Below are 19,936 nucleotides of genomic sequence, written 5' to 3' on the forward strand. Positions count from 1 at the left end.
TTGAAAGTAATGGAAAGTGGATTAATCCGTTCCAGACGGTCCGCAGAGTATTTAAACTCAAGCATTCATAAACTGAAGCGAACTTTCCCATTGAAAGTAATGGAAAGCGGATTAATCCGTTCCAGACGGGTCCGCGGAGTACTCAACCCGAAGCATGGGTGTAATTGGTTTGGGAAGTCTGTTCATAAACTGAAGTGTTCATAAACTGAATGCCTTATGAGGAACGGCTTAGGGAGCTGGGTATATTTAGCCTGGAGAAGAGAAGGTTAAGGGGTGATATGATAGTCATGGTTCAAATATATAAAAGGATGTCATATAGAGGAGGGTGAAAGGTTGTTTTCTGCTGCTCCAGAGAAGCGGACACGGAGCAATGGATTCAAATGACAAGAAAGAAGATTCCACCTCAACATTAGGAAGAACTTCCTGACAGTAAGAGCTGTTCGACAGTGGGATTTGCTGCCAAGGAATGTGGCGGAGTCTCCTTCTTTGGAGGTCTTTTAAGCAGAGGCTTGACAGGCATATGTCAGGAATGCTTTGATGGTGTTTCCTGCTTGGCAGGGGGCTGGACTGGATGGCCCTTGTGGTCTCTTCCAACTCTATGATTCTATGAAGCGAACTTTCTCATTGAAAGTAATGGAAAGCGAATTAATCCGTTCCAGATGGGTCCGCGGGGACCGTAAACCGAAAATTCGTAAACCGAGGTGTTCCTAAACATTTTTGGTTGTCTTGGTTCCAGATTCTACTGGTCAGCGTGGCCAATTCTGCATAGTTCAGGCATGGCCAAACTTGGCCCCCTCCAGCTGTTTTGGGACAAGAACTCCCATCGTCCCTAGCTCACAGGCCCAGTGGTAAGGGATGATGGGAATTGTAGTCCCCAAACAGCTGAAGGGCCAAAGTTTGGGGGTGCCTGTTTTACATAGCTGCCAAGTCTCCCGTTTTCCCCAGGAAATCCCCATTTTCCCAGCTGTCCCTAGCTGAAAAAATGGATTGTTTTTGTTTCCCCCCGGTTTATTCTGGCGCGGCGGCCATTTTGGAACTGGGCGGAGTTTAGCCCCCCACTGCCATAGTCCACCATCTTTGTTCTGCCACCCGTCAATTGTTGGGAAATGAAGATGCCCAAATACTAAGATAAACCAGAGTGACAATCTCCTTGATACGAGATATAGTGTACTAACTTATAACTAGTGAGGACTATTCCAAAATATTTATCAGGTATAATACTCCCAAAGCAAAGTCCAACGAAGAAACTTATAAATGCTTATAAAACAAACTAAATCAATTCACCCAACGAGGGGCTGGCTATTTTCTTGTTTCATTGGAGCTCTCTTCCTCAGAGGGAAAAAGATTAGAAATTAATGGATGATGGGAGAGTAAAATTAATTAAAATGAAATGAATGGATGATGGGTTTTTAATATCTTATCGTTTAAAGAATATCCGAAAGAGCCAAACTCTCCGTTGCAAACTTTAACAAAGACTAAATCAACGTGAGCAGTCTGGGAATCCCCCCCCCAAATGGCTAAAGTTATATCTTCTACAAAGATATTTAATGAGAAAGAAATTCTGTTATTGCAAGATAACATATTCCCCAGCCCTCTAACGATCAGTTTTCAAACCAACATCATTCTGACTGCTGCCGAATGTCCCGTGTTTCTCCGAAAATAAGACACCGAAAACCCCCCCACAGTGGCTTATTTTCAGGGGATGTCTTATTTTTTTTATTACGCGTCCAGCCTTGCATAGCTGCCAAGTACCCCGTTTTCCCCGGGAAACCCCCGTTTTTACTTACCTTTTCCCAGAGGTCCCCCGTATCACTTCGTCTCCCGTTTTTCTCCGTTATTTTCTCCTGCCGGCGGCCATTTTTTCCCTTTCCGATTTGCCCTTCTATGGGCACCAAAAATGGCCGCCGCCGGCTTCAAAAGTCGCATCTACGCATGTCCGGAAGTTCATAGATGCGACTTCTGGTGTCAGCGACGGCCATTTTTTGTGCCCATAGATGGGCGGAGCGAAACCGGAAGTTGCGTCGACGCACTTCCGGTCATGCGGAGATGCGACTTTTGAAGCCAGCGGCAGCCATTTTTGGTGCCCATAGAAGGGCAAAGCGACACCGGAAGTTGCGTCGACGCAACTTCCGGCGTCACACGACTGCCGGTCCCGGATTCTGCCTTGCCTCTTCCTTGGGGCCCTCCAGAACTGCGCCTATCACTATGTCTTATTTTCGGGGCATGGCTTATATTGAGCAAATGCTTAGAAATCCCGCTACGGCTTATTTTATGGGTATGTCTTATTTTAGGAGGAACAGGGTAGCTAGTTGTGGCCTTTTATACCAGGAGAGGCTCTGTTCTTTAAAGAGGCAGTAACACCATTCTGACTTAGGGCGCCAGCAATTGAAATAAACATTAGAAAGAACTTTCTGACAGTAAGAGCTGTTCAGCAGTGGGATTTGCTGCCAAGGAGTGTGGTGGGGTCTCCTTCTTTGGAGGTCTTTAAGCAGAGGCTTGACAGGCATATGTCAGGAATGCTTTGATGGTGTTTCCTGCTCGGCAGGGGGTTGGACTGGATGGCCCTTGGGGTCTCTTCCAACTCTACGATTCTATGATTCTATGAAATATAACAAACTTCTATGGAACTTCTCTCCAAGCATTTATAAATTGAAAAAATGAATTGTGGGATCCTGCCACTCAGTCAATTGCACCTAAACCAGGCATCCCCAAACTTCTGCCCTCCAGATGTTTTGGACTACAATTCCCATCATCCCTGACCACTGGTCCTCTTAGCTAGGGATCATGGGAGTTGTAGGCCAAAACATCTGGAGGGCCGCAGTTTGGGGATGCCTGACCTAAACTTTACCAAATTCCTACTTCTAGACATATTCATTCCTCTTTTTAAACATCAAACCCAAAGGACTTGCCTTCTAAGGGGAGATCGGACCAAAACTACCTGTTATAATCCTGACATGTGTGATCTTGTATGCAGGCGCAGTGCTAGGGCTTTTTGCGCCCTAAGCAAAACACCTTCTGGCGCGCATGCGTTATGACGCACGCACGCACACCGCTGATGCCCCTGCGTCCCCTCCATCGGCGGGAGGAGCGTGGGCCAAGAGGGGAGCTCAGCGCCCTCCCACCTGTGGAGGGGACGCTTTGAGTTGGAGCGAGCGAGCGGCGGCGGCAGCGCCCATAGCTGAAGGCTTCGGCTGCGGGCACTTGCCGCCACTACCGCCACTCGGGAGCTCTCGGCGTCCCCTCCGTAGGCGGGAGGGCGCTGAGCTCTCCTTTTGGCTCGCACTTCTCCCGCCTGTGGAGGGGACGCCAAGAGCTCCCCAGCAGCGGGGGTATTGCGGGGCAGGCTCGGCAGCGCCCCCTCCCTTTTGGCGTCCTAGGCAATGGCCTAGTCCGCCTAAATGGATGCACCGGGCCTGCTTATATGTCAGGGGTGGCCAGCTCCCAAGACACGGCGATCTACTCACAGAGATAAAAACTGGCAGTGATCTACCCCTTTTGACAGTAAGAGCTGTTCGACAGTGGGATTTGCTGCCAAGGAGTGTGGTGGAGTCTCCTTCTTTGGAGGTCTTTTAAGCAGAGGGTTGGACTGGATGGCCCTTGTGGTCTCTTCCAACTGTCAAAGTTGTTGTGCTTTTTTTTTCCTTTAGGAAAGAAAGCCCCTGGTTTTTGGGGTTTCTGGCCAAAGTTGTTCTTGGGCTTTTTTTAAGGACTGAGGGCGGCCCTGTTTTTTGGGGTGCAGGGCACATATGCTGAGCTTTTTCTAGGGGAGCAAAAGTTGTTGAGCTTCTTTGGGGGGGGGAGCCAGTGATCTACCCCAGATGTCCAGTGATCTACCGGTATCTGTTGGACGTGCCTGTTATATGTAATACTAAGAAACTAAAAGAGGTGACTCGCAAAAACGGACCGGAGTCAATATTGACATGAAGGCATGGAGGTGCCAAGGAAGCAAATCTATGAATCATAGAATCCGAGAGTTGGAAGAGACCCCAAGTGTCATCCAGTCCAACCCCCTGCCGAGCAGGAAACACCATCAAAGCATTCCTGACAAATGGCTGTCATAGAATCATAGAGTTGGAAGAGACCATAAGGGCCATCCAGTCCAACCCACTGCCAAGCAGGAAACACCATCAAAGCATTCCTGACATATGGCTGTCATAGAATCCTAGAGTTGGAAGAGACCACAAGGGCCATCCAGTCCAACCCCCTGCCAAGCAGGAAACACCATCAAAGCATTCTTGACATCTGCCTGTGAAGCCTCTGCTTAAAGACCTCCCAAGAAGGAGTCTCCACCACACGCCTTGGCAGCAAATCCCACTGCCGAACAGCTCCTACTGTCAGGAAGTTCTTCCTAATGTTGAGGTGGAGTCTTCTTTCTTGCAGTTTGAAGCCATTGCTCCGTTTCCGCTTCTCTGGAGCAGCAGAAAACAACCTTTCACCCTCCTCTATATGACATCCTTTTATATATTTGAACATGGCTATCATATCATAGAATCATAGAGTTGGAAGAGACCACAAGGGCCATCCAGTCCAACCCCCTGCCGAGCAGGAAACGCCACCCAAGCATTCTTGACATATGCCTGTCAAGCCTCTGCTTAAAGACCTCCAAAGAAGGAGACTCACTCCACCACATGCCTTGGCAGCAAATCCCACTGCCGAACAGCTCTGTCAGGAAGTTCTTCCTCATGTTGAGGTGGAATCTTCTTTCTTGTCGTTTGAATGAATCCCAATAGGTTTCCAATAGGATTGTCATGGCAATTCCAGCCATTCCCACCTCTCAGCTAAGAAAGAAATCTGAAACAAATCTGCTTGATTTTGCTAGGCGAAATGGAGAGCGAAAGCCAGCCCAAGAGACTTTTCCAAGGAACCACCAACATGCTTTCTCCCGACGCGACACACCTTTCCGACCTCGGCTCATGGTAAAATTAATCTTCATAATCCATTACTCATGTTTCCAGAAATAGTTTGCCATGTCTTTTGATGCTCTAGGCCGGGCAGGCATCCCCAAACTGCACCCCTCCAGATGTTTTGGCCTACAATTCCCATGATTCCTAGCTAACAGGACCAGTGGTCGGGGAAGATGGGAATTGTAGTCCAAAACATCTGGAGGGCCAAAGTTTGGGGATGCCTGCTCTAGGCTTCCAAAAGTTTCTACCCTGGGTGGATTAAAAATCAATGATTTTATTTTTTAAGGTTCTATTTTGATAACTGTAAAGTGTTAATTGTAGTATGGTAAGAATAGATCCGGCATCCCCCCAAACTGCGGCCCTCCAGATGTTTTGAGACTACAACTCCCATGATCCCTAGCTAACAGGACCAGTGGTCAGGGAAGATGGGAATTGTAGTCCAAAACATCTGGAGGGCTGAAGTTTGGGGATGCCTAGAATAGATTGAATTAGGGATTTTTGATGGATGTGAAGAATGGTAGGAAATCATTGTAAATGTTAAGAGTAAGGTATGTAGATTATAAAAGAAAAAGGGGGATAAGTTCAGATTAGGTTGAGAAGTCGGAGGGGAGGGGAGTGGGTTGTCGAGGGAAGGAAATAAGACAACTGCAACACGGTTACGGCTGTAATTTTTGTTTTTATTGATTGTGACGAATGGTAATCATTGTGATATACAATGGTACCTCTACTTACGAATAACTCGACCTACGAATGTTTCTACTTACGAAAGGAGCTCCGTCCGCCATCTTGGATGCGGTTTAGATAGGATTTTTTCTGCTTACGAATTTTTAGATAGGGTTGCTTCGACTTACAAATTTTTTCTCCCCATGCATTCCTATGGGATTTGACTTACAATTTTTTTCGACTTACAAATGTGTGTTCAGAACGCATTAAATTCGTAAGTAGAGGTACCACTGTATAATAAAAGTTTATTTTTAATAATAATTTTTAAAAGCAATGATTTATTTTTTAAAAAATCTCCACGCATAGGCAAACTCCAGTTTTTTGATTTTTTTTTTAGACTACAACTCCCATCATCCCTGACAACTGCTCCTGTTTGCTAGGGCTGATGGGAGTTGTAGTCCCCAAAACAACTGGAGGGCAATATTCATCAGGAAATAAGGAAGTTTTTTATGGGCGCTAAAAAAACCCACTCGTTTTTGATATAAAACAGTAAAAACTACTCTGAAAATTGACGATTCCCGAACGGAAAGCTTTCTCTGGCTGTCAGTATTAAGAGGATAAATCAAGCCTTTACTGATGAGTTACTGCAGGGGTGGCCAATTCCCAAGAGACTGTGATCTACTCAAAGGCTTAAAAACTGGCAAGGATCTACCCCATTTTGGGGGGTTCAGGTCGAAATTGCTGAGCTTCTTTTTGGGAGAAGGAAGGCCTGTTTTTTTAGGGGTTCAGGTCAAAATTGCTGAGCTTTTTTGGGGAGAAGGAAGGCCTGTTTTATTTAGGGGTTCAGTTCAAAATTGCTGAGCTTTTTTTGGGAGAAGGAAGGCCTGTTTTTTTTCAGGGGTTCAGGTCAAAATTGCTGAGCTTCTTTTTGGGAGAAGGAAGGCCTGTTTTTTTCAGGGGTTCAGGTCAAAATTGCTGAGCTTCTTTTTGGGAGAATGAAGGCCTCTTTTTCAGGGGTTCAGGTCAAAATTGCTGAGCTTCTTTTGGGGAGAAGGCCTGATTTTTAAGGGGTTAGGTCAAAATTGCTGAGCTTTTTGGGAGAAGGCCTGGTTTTTAAGGGGTTCAGGTCAAAATTACTGAGCTTCTTTTTGGGAGAAGGAAGACCTGTTTTATTTAGGGGTTCAGGTCAAAATTGCTGAGCTTTTTGGGAGAAGGCAGGCCTGTTTTTAGGGGTTCAAGTCAAATTTGCTGAGCTTTTTTTAGGGGAGCCAAAGTTGGTGAGCCAGTGATCTACCAGTGATCTACCACAGACGTCCAGTGATCTACCAGTAGATCACGGTCTACCTGTTGGACATGCCCGAGTTATTGAAATAAAGTCTGACTAAGGATTTAAATCGATTTGAACTTTAATCAAATCCACCCTGCCACAAACGCTCCCTCATCTGTAACTATAAAACAGGCATCCCCCAAATTGCGGCCCTCCAGATGTTTTGCCTTACAACTACCATGATTCCTAGCTAAGAGGACCAGTGGTCAGGGATGATGGGAATTGTAGTCCAAAACATCTGGAGGGCCAAAGTCTGGGGATGTCTGCTGTAAAAGCTACTCTGAAAATGGACGATTCCAAAAAATGAAACTTTCCGCTGATTGTCAATCTTCAGATGATGCCGACAAGGCTGAACCTTTCTGTAAAAAAGAAAGAAAGAAAAGAGAGAAAGAGAGAAAGTTTTTCTTCAAAAAAAGGAAAGCTTCCTCAGGTTGTCAAAGGATCTTTCTTAAAAAAAAGGAATTTTATTCTTCTGAAAAGGAGACCTTCCTTCCTCTCCTTGAGAATATGAAGAGGATTGTAGAATCCTAGAGTTGGAAGAGACCCCAAGGGCCATCCAGTCCAACCCCCTGCCAAGCAGGAAAAGCCATCAAAGCATTCTTGACATATGCCTGTCAAGCCTCTGCTTAAAGACCTCCAAAGAAGGAGACTCCACCACACTCCTTGGCAGCAAATCCCACTGTTGAACAGCTCTTACTGTCAGGAAGTTCTTCCTAATGTTGAGGTGGAATCTTCTTTCTTGGATGCTAGTAAGGTTGAAAGAGATTTTAAATCAAACCTTACTGATGAGCGATTTGAACCGCGATTTCTACCAACTTGATTTGAACCCAATGTGACCTGAAGAAGTGTGCAGATACATAACTTGGCCCTTGCTGCCGTTTTGGAACGACAACAATCACCCCTATCTAACAGGACCAGTGGTCAGGGCTGATGGGAATTGTAGTCCCAAACCTAGGAGTTTGCCTATGCCTGGTTCTAAGATGCTACCACAGGCATCCCCAAACTGCGGCCCCCCAGATTTTTGGCCTACAACTCCCATGATCCCTAGCTAACAGGACCAGTGGTCAGGGCTGATGGGAATTGTAGTCCCAAACCTCGGAGTTTGCCTATGCCTGTTTCTAAGATGCTACCGCAGGCATCCCCAAACTGCGACCCTCCAGATGTTTTGGCCTGCAACTCCCATGATCCCTAGCTAACAGGACCAGCGGTCGGGGGTGATGGGAATTGTAGTCCAAAACTGGAGATGCCTGTGCTACTGGAACATTTTGTGTTTTTTATTTTATGTGCCCTCACTGAAACATGCGGTTTCCCCTCGTGTCCGCAGCCTGCTCTCAGACGCCCTCGACGGCAGCTCCAGCGGCACCAACTCTGACTCCCTGGCCAAAGGCGCTGCCGCTTGCGCCCCAGCAGAACCAGCGGCCACACAGTCCAAACCCGCTTCCCCATTCCCCTCGATGGACGGACTTTCCCCCAAGTGACTCGCCCTGTCGCCGGCCTGGATGTCTGCTCCTGCAGCCCTTTTGCTATTATGCCCGCCTACGGAGAAACCATCGGCATGAAATCCACGAGGGCATCCGGATCAGGAGCGCCGTGTGCGAAACACCCACGACGTCAACCTTACCCCTCGGCAATGTCGCCCGGCGTTTTTAAGCCTCCTTTTAATGGGTTTCCCTTTTCGTCCTTTGGCCAACGTCTGCTGGGTTTTCCTTTTGACGACAAATCCTTTTGCCAGCGTGTCCTCGGATCGGGGAGTTTCAAAAAGACGACAGCCGCATTTCCTCCGAATTCCCGGAAAAGCACCCAACTTACATTGACATTAAAAATGTCGCCGGGAAACCGGCCACCGCCGCGATCCCCTTGTTTCGAAGGTAAGAATGGAGTTGGAATCAATGAGTTTACTCTAGGTCAGGCCTAGGCAAACTCGGCCCTCCAGCTGACTGCAAGGCCCTTCGTCCCTAGCTAACAGGACCAGTGGTTAGGGATGATGGGAATTGTAGTCCCAAATATCTGGAGGGCACCAGATGGAGCAGGTACGGGCAAACTCCAGCTCTCCAGGTGTTTGGGACTACAATTCCCATCGCCGCTGACCACTGGCCCTGTTAGCTAGGGATAAACGTCTGGAGGGCTGTAGTTTGCCTATTTCAGGCATCCCCAAACTGCGGCCCTCCAGATGTTTTGGCCTACAACTCCCATGATCCCTAGCTAACAGGACCAGTGGTCGGGGAAGATGGGAATTGTAGTCCAAAACATCTGGAGGGCCGAAGTTTGGGGATGCCTGGCCCTTTTCTTGAGATGGGGGAATGGCGGTGTAAACCATGGCAAATGTCGTTCAGTTTGGGGTGCAAGAAACGATCTATTCCAGGCTACTTCCTCAACCTTGGCCCTCCAGATGTTTGGAGACTACAAAGCGCATCGTCCCCAACCACTGGTCCTGTTAGCTAGGGATCATGGGAGTTCTCGGCCAAAAACATCTGGAGGGCCGAGGTTGAAGAAGCCCGATTTATTCCTTCTCACAAGATCCAATCGGGTTAAATTTCTTTTTTCTTTTTTTTAAAAAAGAAGCCACCGATTTGTAATCTACTGTGTCCCGCTATTTATTATTTATAATTCTGTAAAATAATAATAATAATAATAATAATAATAATAATAATAATAATAATAGTCTGGTGAATTTATTAAGAGTATTTTTTTATGACTGAAGCCCTTTCCCCGTGTCCGGCGAGCGCTGGCTGATCTGCATCGACAGGCGACGTCGCGTCCGCTGGATCCGTGCGATTCTGGTTCCCAATGTTTGTCGCCGTTCAGATTTGGGAAACTTTCGATTTCCTCCCTTCCGAAAAAGAGCGCGGAATTTGAAGCGCAGAATTTGTCCTTATTTGGCTCAGAAAAAGGGGAGGAAAAAAAAGGACATTTGGCTTCCCCCTGCCTGGAATTTTCCTTTGGAAAGCATTGGTTTGGACGCAGAGTTAGGCCTCTACATCCATCTGAGTGGATGTAGCAATTTCGTTGTTCCCGCAAGGGGACAATGACAATAAAGATATCTGATCTTATCTTATCTTGTGACCTGTATTCCAGTTTTCGCCTGGGAGAGAGTTAAGTTTCCTCGCCTCCAATAAATGTTCATATTGTAAAATGTCGCGCAGTGGTATCTTTATTATTATTTTTAATTACGATTTTATCCACATGCACGCGAAAGCTTCGACCCAGAGCAAACATAGCTGGTCTCTTAAGGGGCTACTGGACCACGCACACTGTTCTGTTTTGGCTGGCGTCTCAACTGCCGCTAAATTAAAAAAAATCTGATTTAAATCCAACAAATTCATTTTTTTTAAAAAAATTAAAATGGGTATGTTTAGCCTGGAGAAGAGAAGGTTAAGGGGTGATATGATAGCCATGTTCAAATATATAAAAGGATGTCATATAGAGAAGGGTGAAAGGTTGTTTTCTGCTGCTCCAGAGAAGCGGACACGGAGCAATGGATTCAAACTACAAGAAAGAAGATTCCACCTAAACATTAGGAAGAACCTCCTGACAGTAAGAGCTGTTCGGCAGTGGGATTTGCTACCAAGGAGTGTGGTGGAGTCTCCTTCTTTGGAGGTCTTTAAGCAGAGGCTTGGCAGCCATATGTCAAGAATGCTTGGATAGTGTTTCCTGCTTGGCAGGGGGTTGGACTGGATGGCCCTTGGGGTCTCTTCCAACTCTAGGATTCTATGATTCTAATTTTATTTATAATTATTAAGCTTTCCCTGACATCTCCAGGGGGAAAGAAACACGCGTGAAACCCACGAGAACAGCTGCCAGTCAGTGTTGGCAACACTAAGCTCAACGAAGGGCTGACTCGGTATCCAGAGGGTTTCCTATTGTCCCAGCAGTACAATAGATTCCACCTCAACATTAGGAAGAACTTCCTGACAGTAAGAGCTGTTCGGCAGTGGGATTTGCTACCAATGAGTTTCCTATAGTCCCAGCAGTACAATACCTATTACACCGTATTGAGACATGAGGAAGGAGATAATTGATCCCTCGTGAAAAAACTTACCAGGCCGCTCAACAGAAACGCTTACTAGATCCCTGCTAGCAGATTTTAATCCAGAGCGCACTAAGAATGTAGCTAAATTCCGTTACTACGCGTCAAGACTAAGACACGTCGTGACATCAATAACAATGATGAAGTTATTGATAACGGATAAGTTATTGATAACGGATAACTGATAACGGATAACAGTTAAAGGGAACTATCCCTCCTTAAATTTTGACCCAATTTTAATTTAAAATAGGATCATGAAACAGTATTGCTCAAAGATGATATTCAAGAACTATCTATTTTATGGATTATCGGTTTTCTTTTTCTCTTTTGCTGGTCTTAAAATTTATTACACCGCATGTTACCTACAGCTTAGGAAATCTGTATTATATATTAACCATTTACATTTTTTTAAACATTTTATTATTATTTCATTAGAAGTAATAATAATTTTGAAATACATCTGTGCACTGAATGGCTCGTTTGACATGGTACTGGAACTCCGGAACCGTAGCAGTGAAGTTTTCAAACCTCAATTAGGAAAGGCTGTGCTGGACGCAGGCACCCCCAAACTGCGGCCCTCCAGATGTTTTGGACTACAATTCCCATCATCCCTGACCGCTGGTCCTGTTAGCTGGGGATCATGGGAGTTGTAGGCCAAAACATCTGGAGGGCCGCAGTTTGGGGATGCCTGTTCTAGACACAGCCAAATTTTTACATTTGAACCATGTCTCTCTAAATCAGGCATCCCCAAAGTTCGGCCCTCCAGATGTTTTGGACTACAATTCCCATCATCCCTGACCGCTGGTCCTGTTAGCTAGGGATCATGGGAGTTGTAGGCCAAAACATCTGGAGGGCCGCAGTTTGGGGATGTCTGTTCTAGACACAGCCAAATTTTTACATTTGAACCATGTCTTTCTGAATCAGGCACCCCCAAATTGCGACCCTCCAGATGTTTTGGACTACAATTCCCATCATCCCTGACCACTGGTCCTCTTAGCTAGGGATCATGGGAGTTGTAGGCCAAAACATCTGGAGGGCCGCAGTTTGGGGGTGCCTGCCCTAGAATATCCCTGGTTTGCTCCTTTCCAGCTCTTTTGGGACTACAACTCCCATCGTCCCTAGCTCACAGGACCAGCGGTCAGGGACAATGGGCATTTGAGTTTGGCCACCACTGTTTTAGATCAGGCGTGGCCACACTTGGCCCTCCAGCTCTTTTGGGATTACAATTCCCATCACCCCTAGCTCACAGGACCAGTGGTCAGGGATGATGGGAATTGTAGTCCCAAATATCTGGAGGGCCAGAGTTTGCCTATGCCTGATTTATCCAAAGCAGGCACCCCCAAACTCCGGCCCTCCAAATGTTTTGGCCTACAATTCCCATGATCCCTAGCTAACAGGACCAGCGGTCAGGGATGATGGGAATTGTAGTCCAAAACATCTGGAGGGCCTGGTGTAGATCATTCTCGCTTAGCCTCAGTTCCTTGTTCTTTAAAATAGGAACACTTGAGGCTTATGTGGCACATTCCCAGGTAGGTTCAGAGTGTTTGAAAGCACTGCATGACCACATGACAGGGTGGGTAAAAATCAATGATTTTTTAATATTAAAAAAACCCCAGAAAAATGGGGTTTTTTGGATTGAAATCAGATTTTTAAAATACAATACGTCCGGAGAGAAAATATTTCTAAAGATGGTTTTCGATTGAAGTGACATTCTAGTCCAAAGGCAGCTGTGTCGAGCATTGCCAAAGGTTTCACAACTATGTCCCTGGATCAGAGTGGATAAAAATCATAGAATCATAGAGTTGGAAGAGACCACAAGGGCCATCCAGTCCAACCCCCTGACAAGCAGGAAACACCATCAAAGCATTATTGACATATGCCTGTCAAGCCTCTGCTTAAAAACCTCCAAAGAAGGAGAACTCCACCACACTCCTTGGCAGCAAATTCCACTGTCGAACAGCTCTTACTGTCAGCATTTTTTAAAAATAAAAAATAAGGAATTTTTGTTGTTGAGCTTCTTTTTTTTTACAATTTCACCCCCAAAGTTGTTAAGCTTTCAAAAGCATGTTTTCAGCGTGTTTCCCCACACTTTATAAGTCTCCCCACTGGCACCTACGCTTGTGAATATAGTAGCGATGGAATCAATGAATACCTTGCCGTTGGCAAAACCTCTTCTTCATTGGGAAAGCAAGTTACAAGATGTAGTGGTCCTGGGAAATGGAAGGAGCTATCCCCTACTACAGGCATGGCCAAACTTGGCCCTCCTGCGATTACAGTAAACATAATAGAATCATAGAGTTCGAAGAGACCACAAGGGCCATCTAGTCCAACCCCCTGCCAAGCAGGAAACACCTTCAAAGCATTCCTGACAGATGGCTGTCAAGCCTCTGCTTAAAGACCTCCAAAGGAGGAGACTCCACCACACTCCTTGGCAGCAAATCCCACTGTTGAACAGCTCTTACTGTCAGGAAGTTCTTCCTAATGTTAAGGTGGAAGCTTATTTCTTGTAGTTTGAAACTATTGCTCCGTGTCCGCTTCTCTGGAGCAGCAGAAAACAACCTTTCACCCTCCTCTATATGACATCCTTTGATATATTTGAACATGGCTATCATATCACCCCAGGTACTCCAGGTGAGGTCTTACCAGAGCAGAATACAGTGGTACTATTACTTCCCTTGATCTAGATGCTATACTCCTATTGATGCAGCCCAGAATTGCATTGGCTTTTTGAGCTGCTGCATCACACTGCTGACTCATGTCAAGTTTGTGGTCTACCAAGACTCCTAGATCCTTTTCACATGTACTGCTCTCAAGCCAGGCGTCACCCATCCTGTATTCGTGCCTTTCATTTTTTTCTCCCAAGTGTAGTACTTTACATTTCTCCCTGTTAAAATTTATCTTGTTTGCTTCGGCCCAGTTGTCTAATCTGCTAAGGTCATTTTGAAGTGTGATCCTGTCCTCTGGGGTGTTAGCCACCCCTCCCAATTTGGTGTCATCTGCAAACTTGCTCAGGATGTCCTCAAGCCCATCATCCAAGTCATTGATAAAGAAGTTGAATAAGATTGGGCCCAAGACAGAACCCTGTGGTTCTTCCCACTAGTCACTACTCTCCAGGATGAGGAGAAGCCATTGATGAGCAAGCACCCTTTGGGTTCGGTCAGTCAGCCAGTTACAAATCCACTGAATGGTAGCATTGTCTAGCCTGCATTTTACCAGCTTCTTTACAAGAATATCATGGGGCACCTTGTCAAAGGCCTTGCTGAAATCAAGATAGGCTACATCCACAGCATTCCTTTCATCTACCAGGCTTGTAATTCTGTCAATAAATCATCCCTGGCCACTGGTCCTTTTAGCTAGGGAGGATGGGCTTTGTAGTCCCAAAACATCTGGAGGGCCAAGTTGGGCCACGTCTGATCTGGAGCAGTGGGGGCTCAACTCGGCCCTCCAGCTCTTTGGGGATTACAGTTCCCATCGTCCCTAGCCAACAGGGATGATGGGAGTTGTAGTCCCAAAACAGCTGGAGGGCCCTGAAGTTGGATACAGTGGTACAGGCACCCCCAAACTGTGGCCCTCCAGATGTTTTGGCCTACAACTCCCATGATCCCTAGCTGACAGGACCAGTGGTCAGGGATGATGGGAATTGTAGTCCAAAACATCTGGAGGGTCGAAGTTTGGGGATGCCTGCAGTAGAACCTCTGCTTGCCTAACCCTCTGGCTACGTAAACTTCGGGATACGTAAACAGCAGACCTGGAAGTGTTTTACTGGGTTTTGCCGCGTGCGCGGAAGCGCTCTGCCGCGCCACGCGCATGCACAGAACAGGCACCTCCTGTTGCGCAAACCTCAGGATCCGGCCGGACCTCTGGAACGAATTGGCGGTGCCGCTCACTGTACAGTGGTACCTCGGTTTATGAACACAATTGGTTCCGGAAGTCTGTTCATCAACTGAAGCGTTCATCAAATGAAGCCAACTTTCCCATTGAAAGTAATGGAAAGGGGATTAATCCGTTCCAGGCGGTCCGCGGAGTACTCAACATGAAGCATGGGTGTACAGTGGTGCCTCGCTAGACGAATTTAATTTAATTTAATTCGTTCCATGGGTCTTTTCTCATAACAAAAAATTTGTCTGGTGAATCCCATAGGAATGCATTGAAATTTTTTTTTTGCCCATAGGAACGCATTAATTGAATTTCCATGCATTCCTATGGGAAACCGTGATTCGCTAGATGAATTCATCACAAAACGAATTCGTCTCGCGAGGCAACCTCCACTCGAAAAATCATTTCGTTAAGCGGAGATTTCGTTAAGCAGGGCATTCGTTAAGCGAGGCACCACAGTAATTGGTTCCGGAAGTCTGCTCATCAACTGAAGCAGGCATCCCCAAACTTTGGCCCTCCAGATGTTTTGGACTACAATTCCCATCATCCCCCGAGCACTGGTCCTGTTAGCTAGGGATCATGGGAGTTGTAGGCCGCAGTTTGGGGATACCTGAACTGAAGCGTTCATAAACTGAAGCGAACTTTCCCATGGAAAGTAATGGAAAGCGAATTAATCCGTTCCAGATGGGTCCGCGGCGTTCGTAAACCGAAAGTCCGTAAACCGAGGTTCCGCTGCAATGTATTAAGTTTTAAGAAATAAATCTGTGTTGCAGATTCGGCAGCCGAGAATTCATCCAACATAGTTGTATGGTTGCAAAAGCCTGTCCTGTTTTTTCCCCTTTTGTAAAGTCCAGGGGTCAGCAAAATTTTTCAGCAGGGGGGCCGGTCCACTGTCGCTAGGACCTTGTGGGGGGCCGGACTAAATTTCTTTTTTTGGGGAATAAACCAATTCCTATGCCCCACAAATAACCCAGAGATGCATTTTCGATAAAAGGACACATTCGACTCATGTCAAAACACCAGGCAGGCCCCACAAATAACCCAGAGATGCATTTTCGATAAAAGGACATATTCAACCCATGTCAAAACACGCCCATTCCTGGACCGTCTGTGGGCCGGATGGAGAAGGCGATTGGGCCGCATCCGGCCCCCGGGCCACCCCCACCCTGTTTTCTTAAACTGGCGCCTCCAAAAATAGACAGAAAAATACGGTAGCTTCTACCATTGGGCGAGTGGCTTTGTATTCTGCCATCCTGGCGTTTTCCTCTGTATTTAAATTTGCAATATTTACAGGCCAATGGAACATTTGCAGACAGAACTGCTGGCGCTCCTATGGCGGTCAAACACTGAAGTCTGCGTGAATTTTAAAAACATGCAATTTTAAAAAGAAAGCACAAAGGAGATTTTTGCACGGCTAGATGAAGGTAGAAAAGTTTCTCCCAATTCCCTTTTCCTTCAACCGTTTCCTAGCTGTCGGTCGAAAAGCGCTTCCGAGCGGCGAGTCTTTCCGGTGAAAACAGAGTTAAAACTTTCCTTTCCAAAAAAAGAGAGAGTGATGCAAATCACCAGATGATTTTTGCACCCAAACAGGAGTCAAGAGGCCCACGTTCAGGAGGCAGATTTAAAATGCGGTAAAAAAAAAGAAAAAAAAGATGGGCATCCAATTGTGTTATTGCTCATGTTCTTAATATGACCATCGTGACGAGACCTGCAAGAATCAGAAGACAGAGTCCAGTTATTTCCCAAACAAATGATCTATAAAGAATGAAAGAAAACCTTGAAATATTCATTTAGCAAATTATTTCTCTTAGGAATGCTACCGGACGACATCAAACCCAGGGGCAGATGCTGTATAAATTTACGCTGTAGCTGCCGCGAGAATTTTAATTGCAAAAAATTGGAAGGCTACAAGCGCCCCGAGCAAAGAAGAGTAGCGAGAGAATTATTTAATTATTATAATCTGGTGGAAAAAAACGATGAAATTAACAGTATAAAAAATGAAGAATCACAAAAGAACTGGAAACCATTCACAAATTATTTACAAAATAAGTTAGAGAAGCCAAATCTTATCTCCAATATTTAAAAGGTTCTATATTAAAATAGTAAACTCAAAGAATCAAAGAATCATAGAGTTGGAAGAGACCACAAGGGCCATCCAGTCCAACCCCCTGCCAAGCAGGAAACACCATCAAAGCATTCTTGACATATGGCTGTCAAGCCTCTGCTTAAAGACCTCCAAAGAAGGAGACTCCACCACACTCCTTGGCAGCAAATCCCACTGTCGAACAGCTCTTACTGTCAGGAAGTTCTTCCTCATGTTTAATTTTGAAGCTATGTAATGAAATAAGCAAAACAGGGAAGCTGAAAAACGTTAATAAATTCTTTGAAATTATTGTAATTATTAGATTAAGGTATTTAAAAGGGACCCAGGTGGCGCTGTGGGTTAAACCACAGAGCCTAGGGCTTGCTGATCAGGTCAGCGGTTCAAATCCCTGTGACGGGGTGAGCTCCTGTTGCTCGGTCCCAGCTCCTGCCAACCTAGCAGTTCGAAAGCACGTCAAAATGCAAGTAGATAAATAGGGGAAGGTAAACGGCATTTCCATGTGCTGCTCTGGTTCGCCAGAAGCGGCTTTTGTCATGCTGGCCACATGACCTGGAAGCTATATGCCGGCTCCCTCGGCCAATAATGCGAGATGAGCGCCGCAACCCCAGAGTCGGTCACGACTGGACCTAATAGTCAGGGGTCCCTTGACCCTTTACCTTTATGTAGGGTTTACTTGGAATAAATAGGATAAGTTCAGATTTGGTTGAGAAGTCGTAGTTAAGGGAAGGGGGGGAATATGGGGGGGGAGGTCGCTGAAGGAATTGAATAAGACAACTGTACAAAGTTACGGCTGTAAATTTATTTTTATTGTAATGATTGAGTCAAATAATAAAGTTTATTTTAATAATAATAATAATAATAATAATAATAATAATAACCCGCAGCGAGAGGTTTCTTAGGTGTGGAGCACACAGGAAAACTCGTTCACTGGGAGCCACATGGATGTTTGTGAATATTTGTGAAACACGGTTTGTACAAACACCGAAAGGTCAGGGAGCTCATCTTTGCTTTCGGTTGCAATCAGGGTGGACTGGATTCCAAGCGATTTCAAGAAGGATTTCAATCACTAGTTAGCGAGACTTGATTTGAATCGTATTTTTTCCCTTACAGAAAGGTTCGGTCTCGCTGGCATCCTCTTAAGGTTAAATTTTCAGAGTAGTTTTTGCAGTTCTATCAAAAATGACTGTGATTTGGTTCTACTATGAGAGATACATTAGACAGATAACGATGAAATGATGATGATGTTTCATAAGTGAACTGTTTCCATTTGGACAGCTTTTCTGCTGTACGTGAGAAGGCAAAAAAGAATCATTTCATTCATAACAATTTAAACAATTGTTAAAAAAAATTTAAACTTAAGACTGAGTTTCAGCGCAATGGAAAACTTTAAAAAAAAATCATAGAATCCTAGAGTTGGAAGAGACCACAAGGGCCATCCAGTCCAACCCCCTGCCAAGCAGGAAACACCATCAAAGCATTCCTGACAGATGGCTGTCAAGCCTCCGCTTAAAGACCTCCAAAGAAGGAGACTCGCTCCACCACACTCCTTGGCAGCACATCCCACTATCGAACAGCTCTTACTGTCAGGAAGTTCTTCCTAATGTTTAGGTGGATATACAATTAGAATCATAGAATCCTAGAGTTGGAAGAGACCACAAGGGCCATCCAGTCCAACCCCCTGCCCAGCAGGAAACACCATCAAAGCATTCTTGACATATGGCTGTCAAGCCTCTGCTTAAAGACCTCCAAAGAAGGAGACTCCACCACACTTCTTGGCAGCAAATCCCACTGCCGAACAGCTCTTACTGTCAGGAAGTTCTTCCTAATGTTGAGGTGGAATCTTCTTTCTTTAAGTTTGAATCCATTGCTCCGTGTCCGATTCTCTGGAGCAGCAGAAAACAACCTTTCACCCTCCTCTATATGACATCCTTTAATATATTTGAACATGGCTATCATATCACCCCTGAACCTTCTCTTCTCCAGGCTAAACATACCCAGCTCCCTAAGCCGTTCCTCATAAGGCATCGTTTCCAGGCCTCTGACCATTTTTGTTGCCCTCTTCTGGACACGTTCCAGCTTGTCAGTATCCTTCTTGAACTGTGGTGCCCAGAACTGGACACAGTACTCCAGGTGAGGTCTGACCAGAGCAGAATACAGTGGTACTATTACTTCCCTTGATCTAGATGCTATACTCCTATTGATGCAGCCCAGAATTGCATTGGCTTTTAAAGTTGCTGCATCACACTGTTGACTCATGTCAAGTTTGTGGTCTACCAAGACTCCTAGATCCTTTTCACATGTACTGCTCTCAAGCCAGGTGTCACCCATCCTGTATTTGTGCCTTTCATTTTTTTTTGCCCACGTGTAGTACTTTACATTTCTCTCTGTTAAAATTCATCTTGTTTGCTTTGGCCCAGTTCTCTAATCTGTTGAGGTCATTTTGAAATGTGATCCTGTCCTCTGGGGTATTAAATTTGGTGTCACCTGCAAACTTGCTCAGGATGCCCACAAGCCCATCATCCAAGTCATTGATAAAGATGTTGAATAAGACTGGGCCCAAGACAGAACCCTGTGGCACCCCACTAGTCACTATCCTCCAGGATGAAGAGGAGCCATTGATGAGCACCCTTTGGGTTCGGTCAGTCAGCCAGTTACAAATCAACTGAATGGTAGCATTGTCTAGCCCGCATTTTACCAGCTTCTTTACAAGAATATCATGGGGCACCTTGTCAAAGACCTTGCTGAAATCAAGATAGGCTATATCCACAGCATTCCCTTCATCTACCAGGCTTGTAATTCTGTCAAAAAATGAGATCAGCTTAGTCTGACATTACTTATTTTTCAGAAACCCATGCTGACTTTTAGTGATCACAGCGTTCCTTTCTAGGTGCTCACAGACCATTTGCTTAATGGTCTGCTCTACAATCTTTCCTGGTATTGATGTCGGGCTGACTGGGCGGTCATTGTTTAGGTCCTCTCTTTCCCCCTTTTTGAAAATAGGGACAACATTTGCCCTCCTCCAGTCTGCCGGGACT

At 45.6% G+C, this 19,936-nt stretch overlaps 2 protein-coding genes across 13 annotated transcripts in view; one reads left to right on the forward strand and one right to left on the reverse strand.

Moving 5' to 3' along the window:
* The window catches only part of PABIR2 (PABIR family member 2), a 54,524-nt gene that overhangs the window by 18,811 nt on the left and 15,777 nt on the right, over positions 1-19,936 (forward strand). For 4 of the 10 annotated variants that reach the window (XR_009557013.2, XR_015948750.1, XR_015948752.1 and 1 more), the window contains 3 exons: positions 4,820-4,916; positions 8,219-8,762; positions 9,596-10,031. Coding sequence is in view for 4 of the 10 variants with exons in the window: in XM_060270372.2 (XP_060126355.1) it covers positions 4,820-4,916; positions 8,219-8,372 (251 nt within the window). In the remaining 6 variants the exon portion in view is untranslated. Of the gene's footprint in view, positions 1-4,819; positions 4,917-8,218; positions 10,032-19,936 lie in introns of those variants that run through there. The other 6 variants (XR_015948749.1, XR_015948753.1, XM_060270370.2 and 3 more) reach the window with 4 other exon arrangements.
* The window catches only part of MOSPD1 (motile sperm domain containing 1), a 30,367-nt gene continuing 26,444 nt past the window's right edge, over positions 16,014-19,936 (reverse strand). For all 3 annotated transcript variants that reach the window (XM_060270374.2, XM_060270375.2, XM_088665206.1), the window contains one exon: positions 16,014-16,505. In XM_060270374.2, coding sequence (XP_060126357.1) covers positions 16,406-16,505 — 100 coding nt within the window. In that variant the 3' untranslated portion in view covers positions 16,014-16,405. The remainder of the gene's footprint in view (positions 16,506-19,936) is intronic.

The sequence above is a fragment of the Zootoca vivipara genome, chromosome Z2, assembly GCF_965207765.1.
Source record: "Zootoca vivipara chromosome Z2, rZooViv2.hap1.1, whole genome shotgun sequence".
Classification (NCBI taxonomy): domain Eukaryota; kingdom Metazoa; phylum Chordata; class Lepidosauria; order Squamata; family Lacertidae; genus Zootoca; species Zootoca vivipara.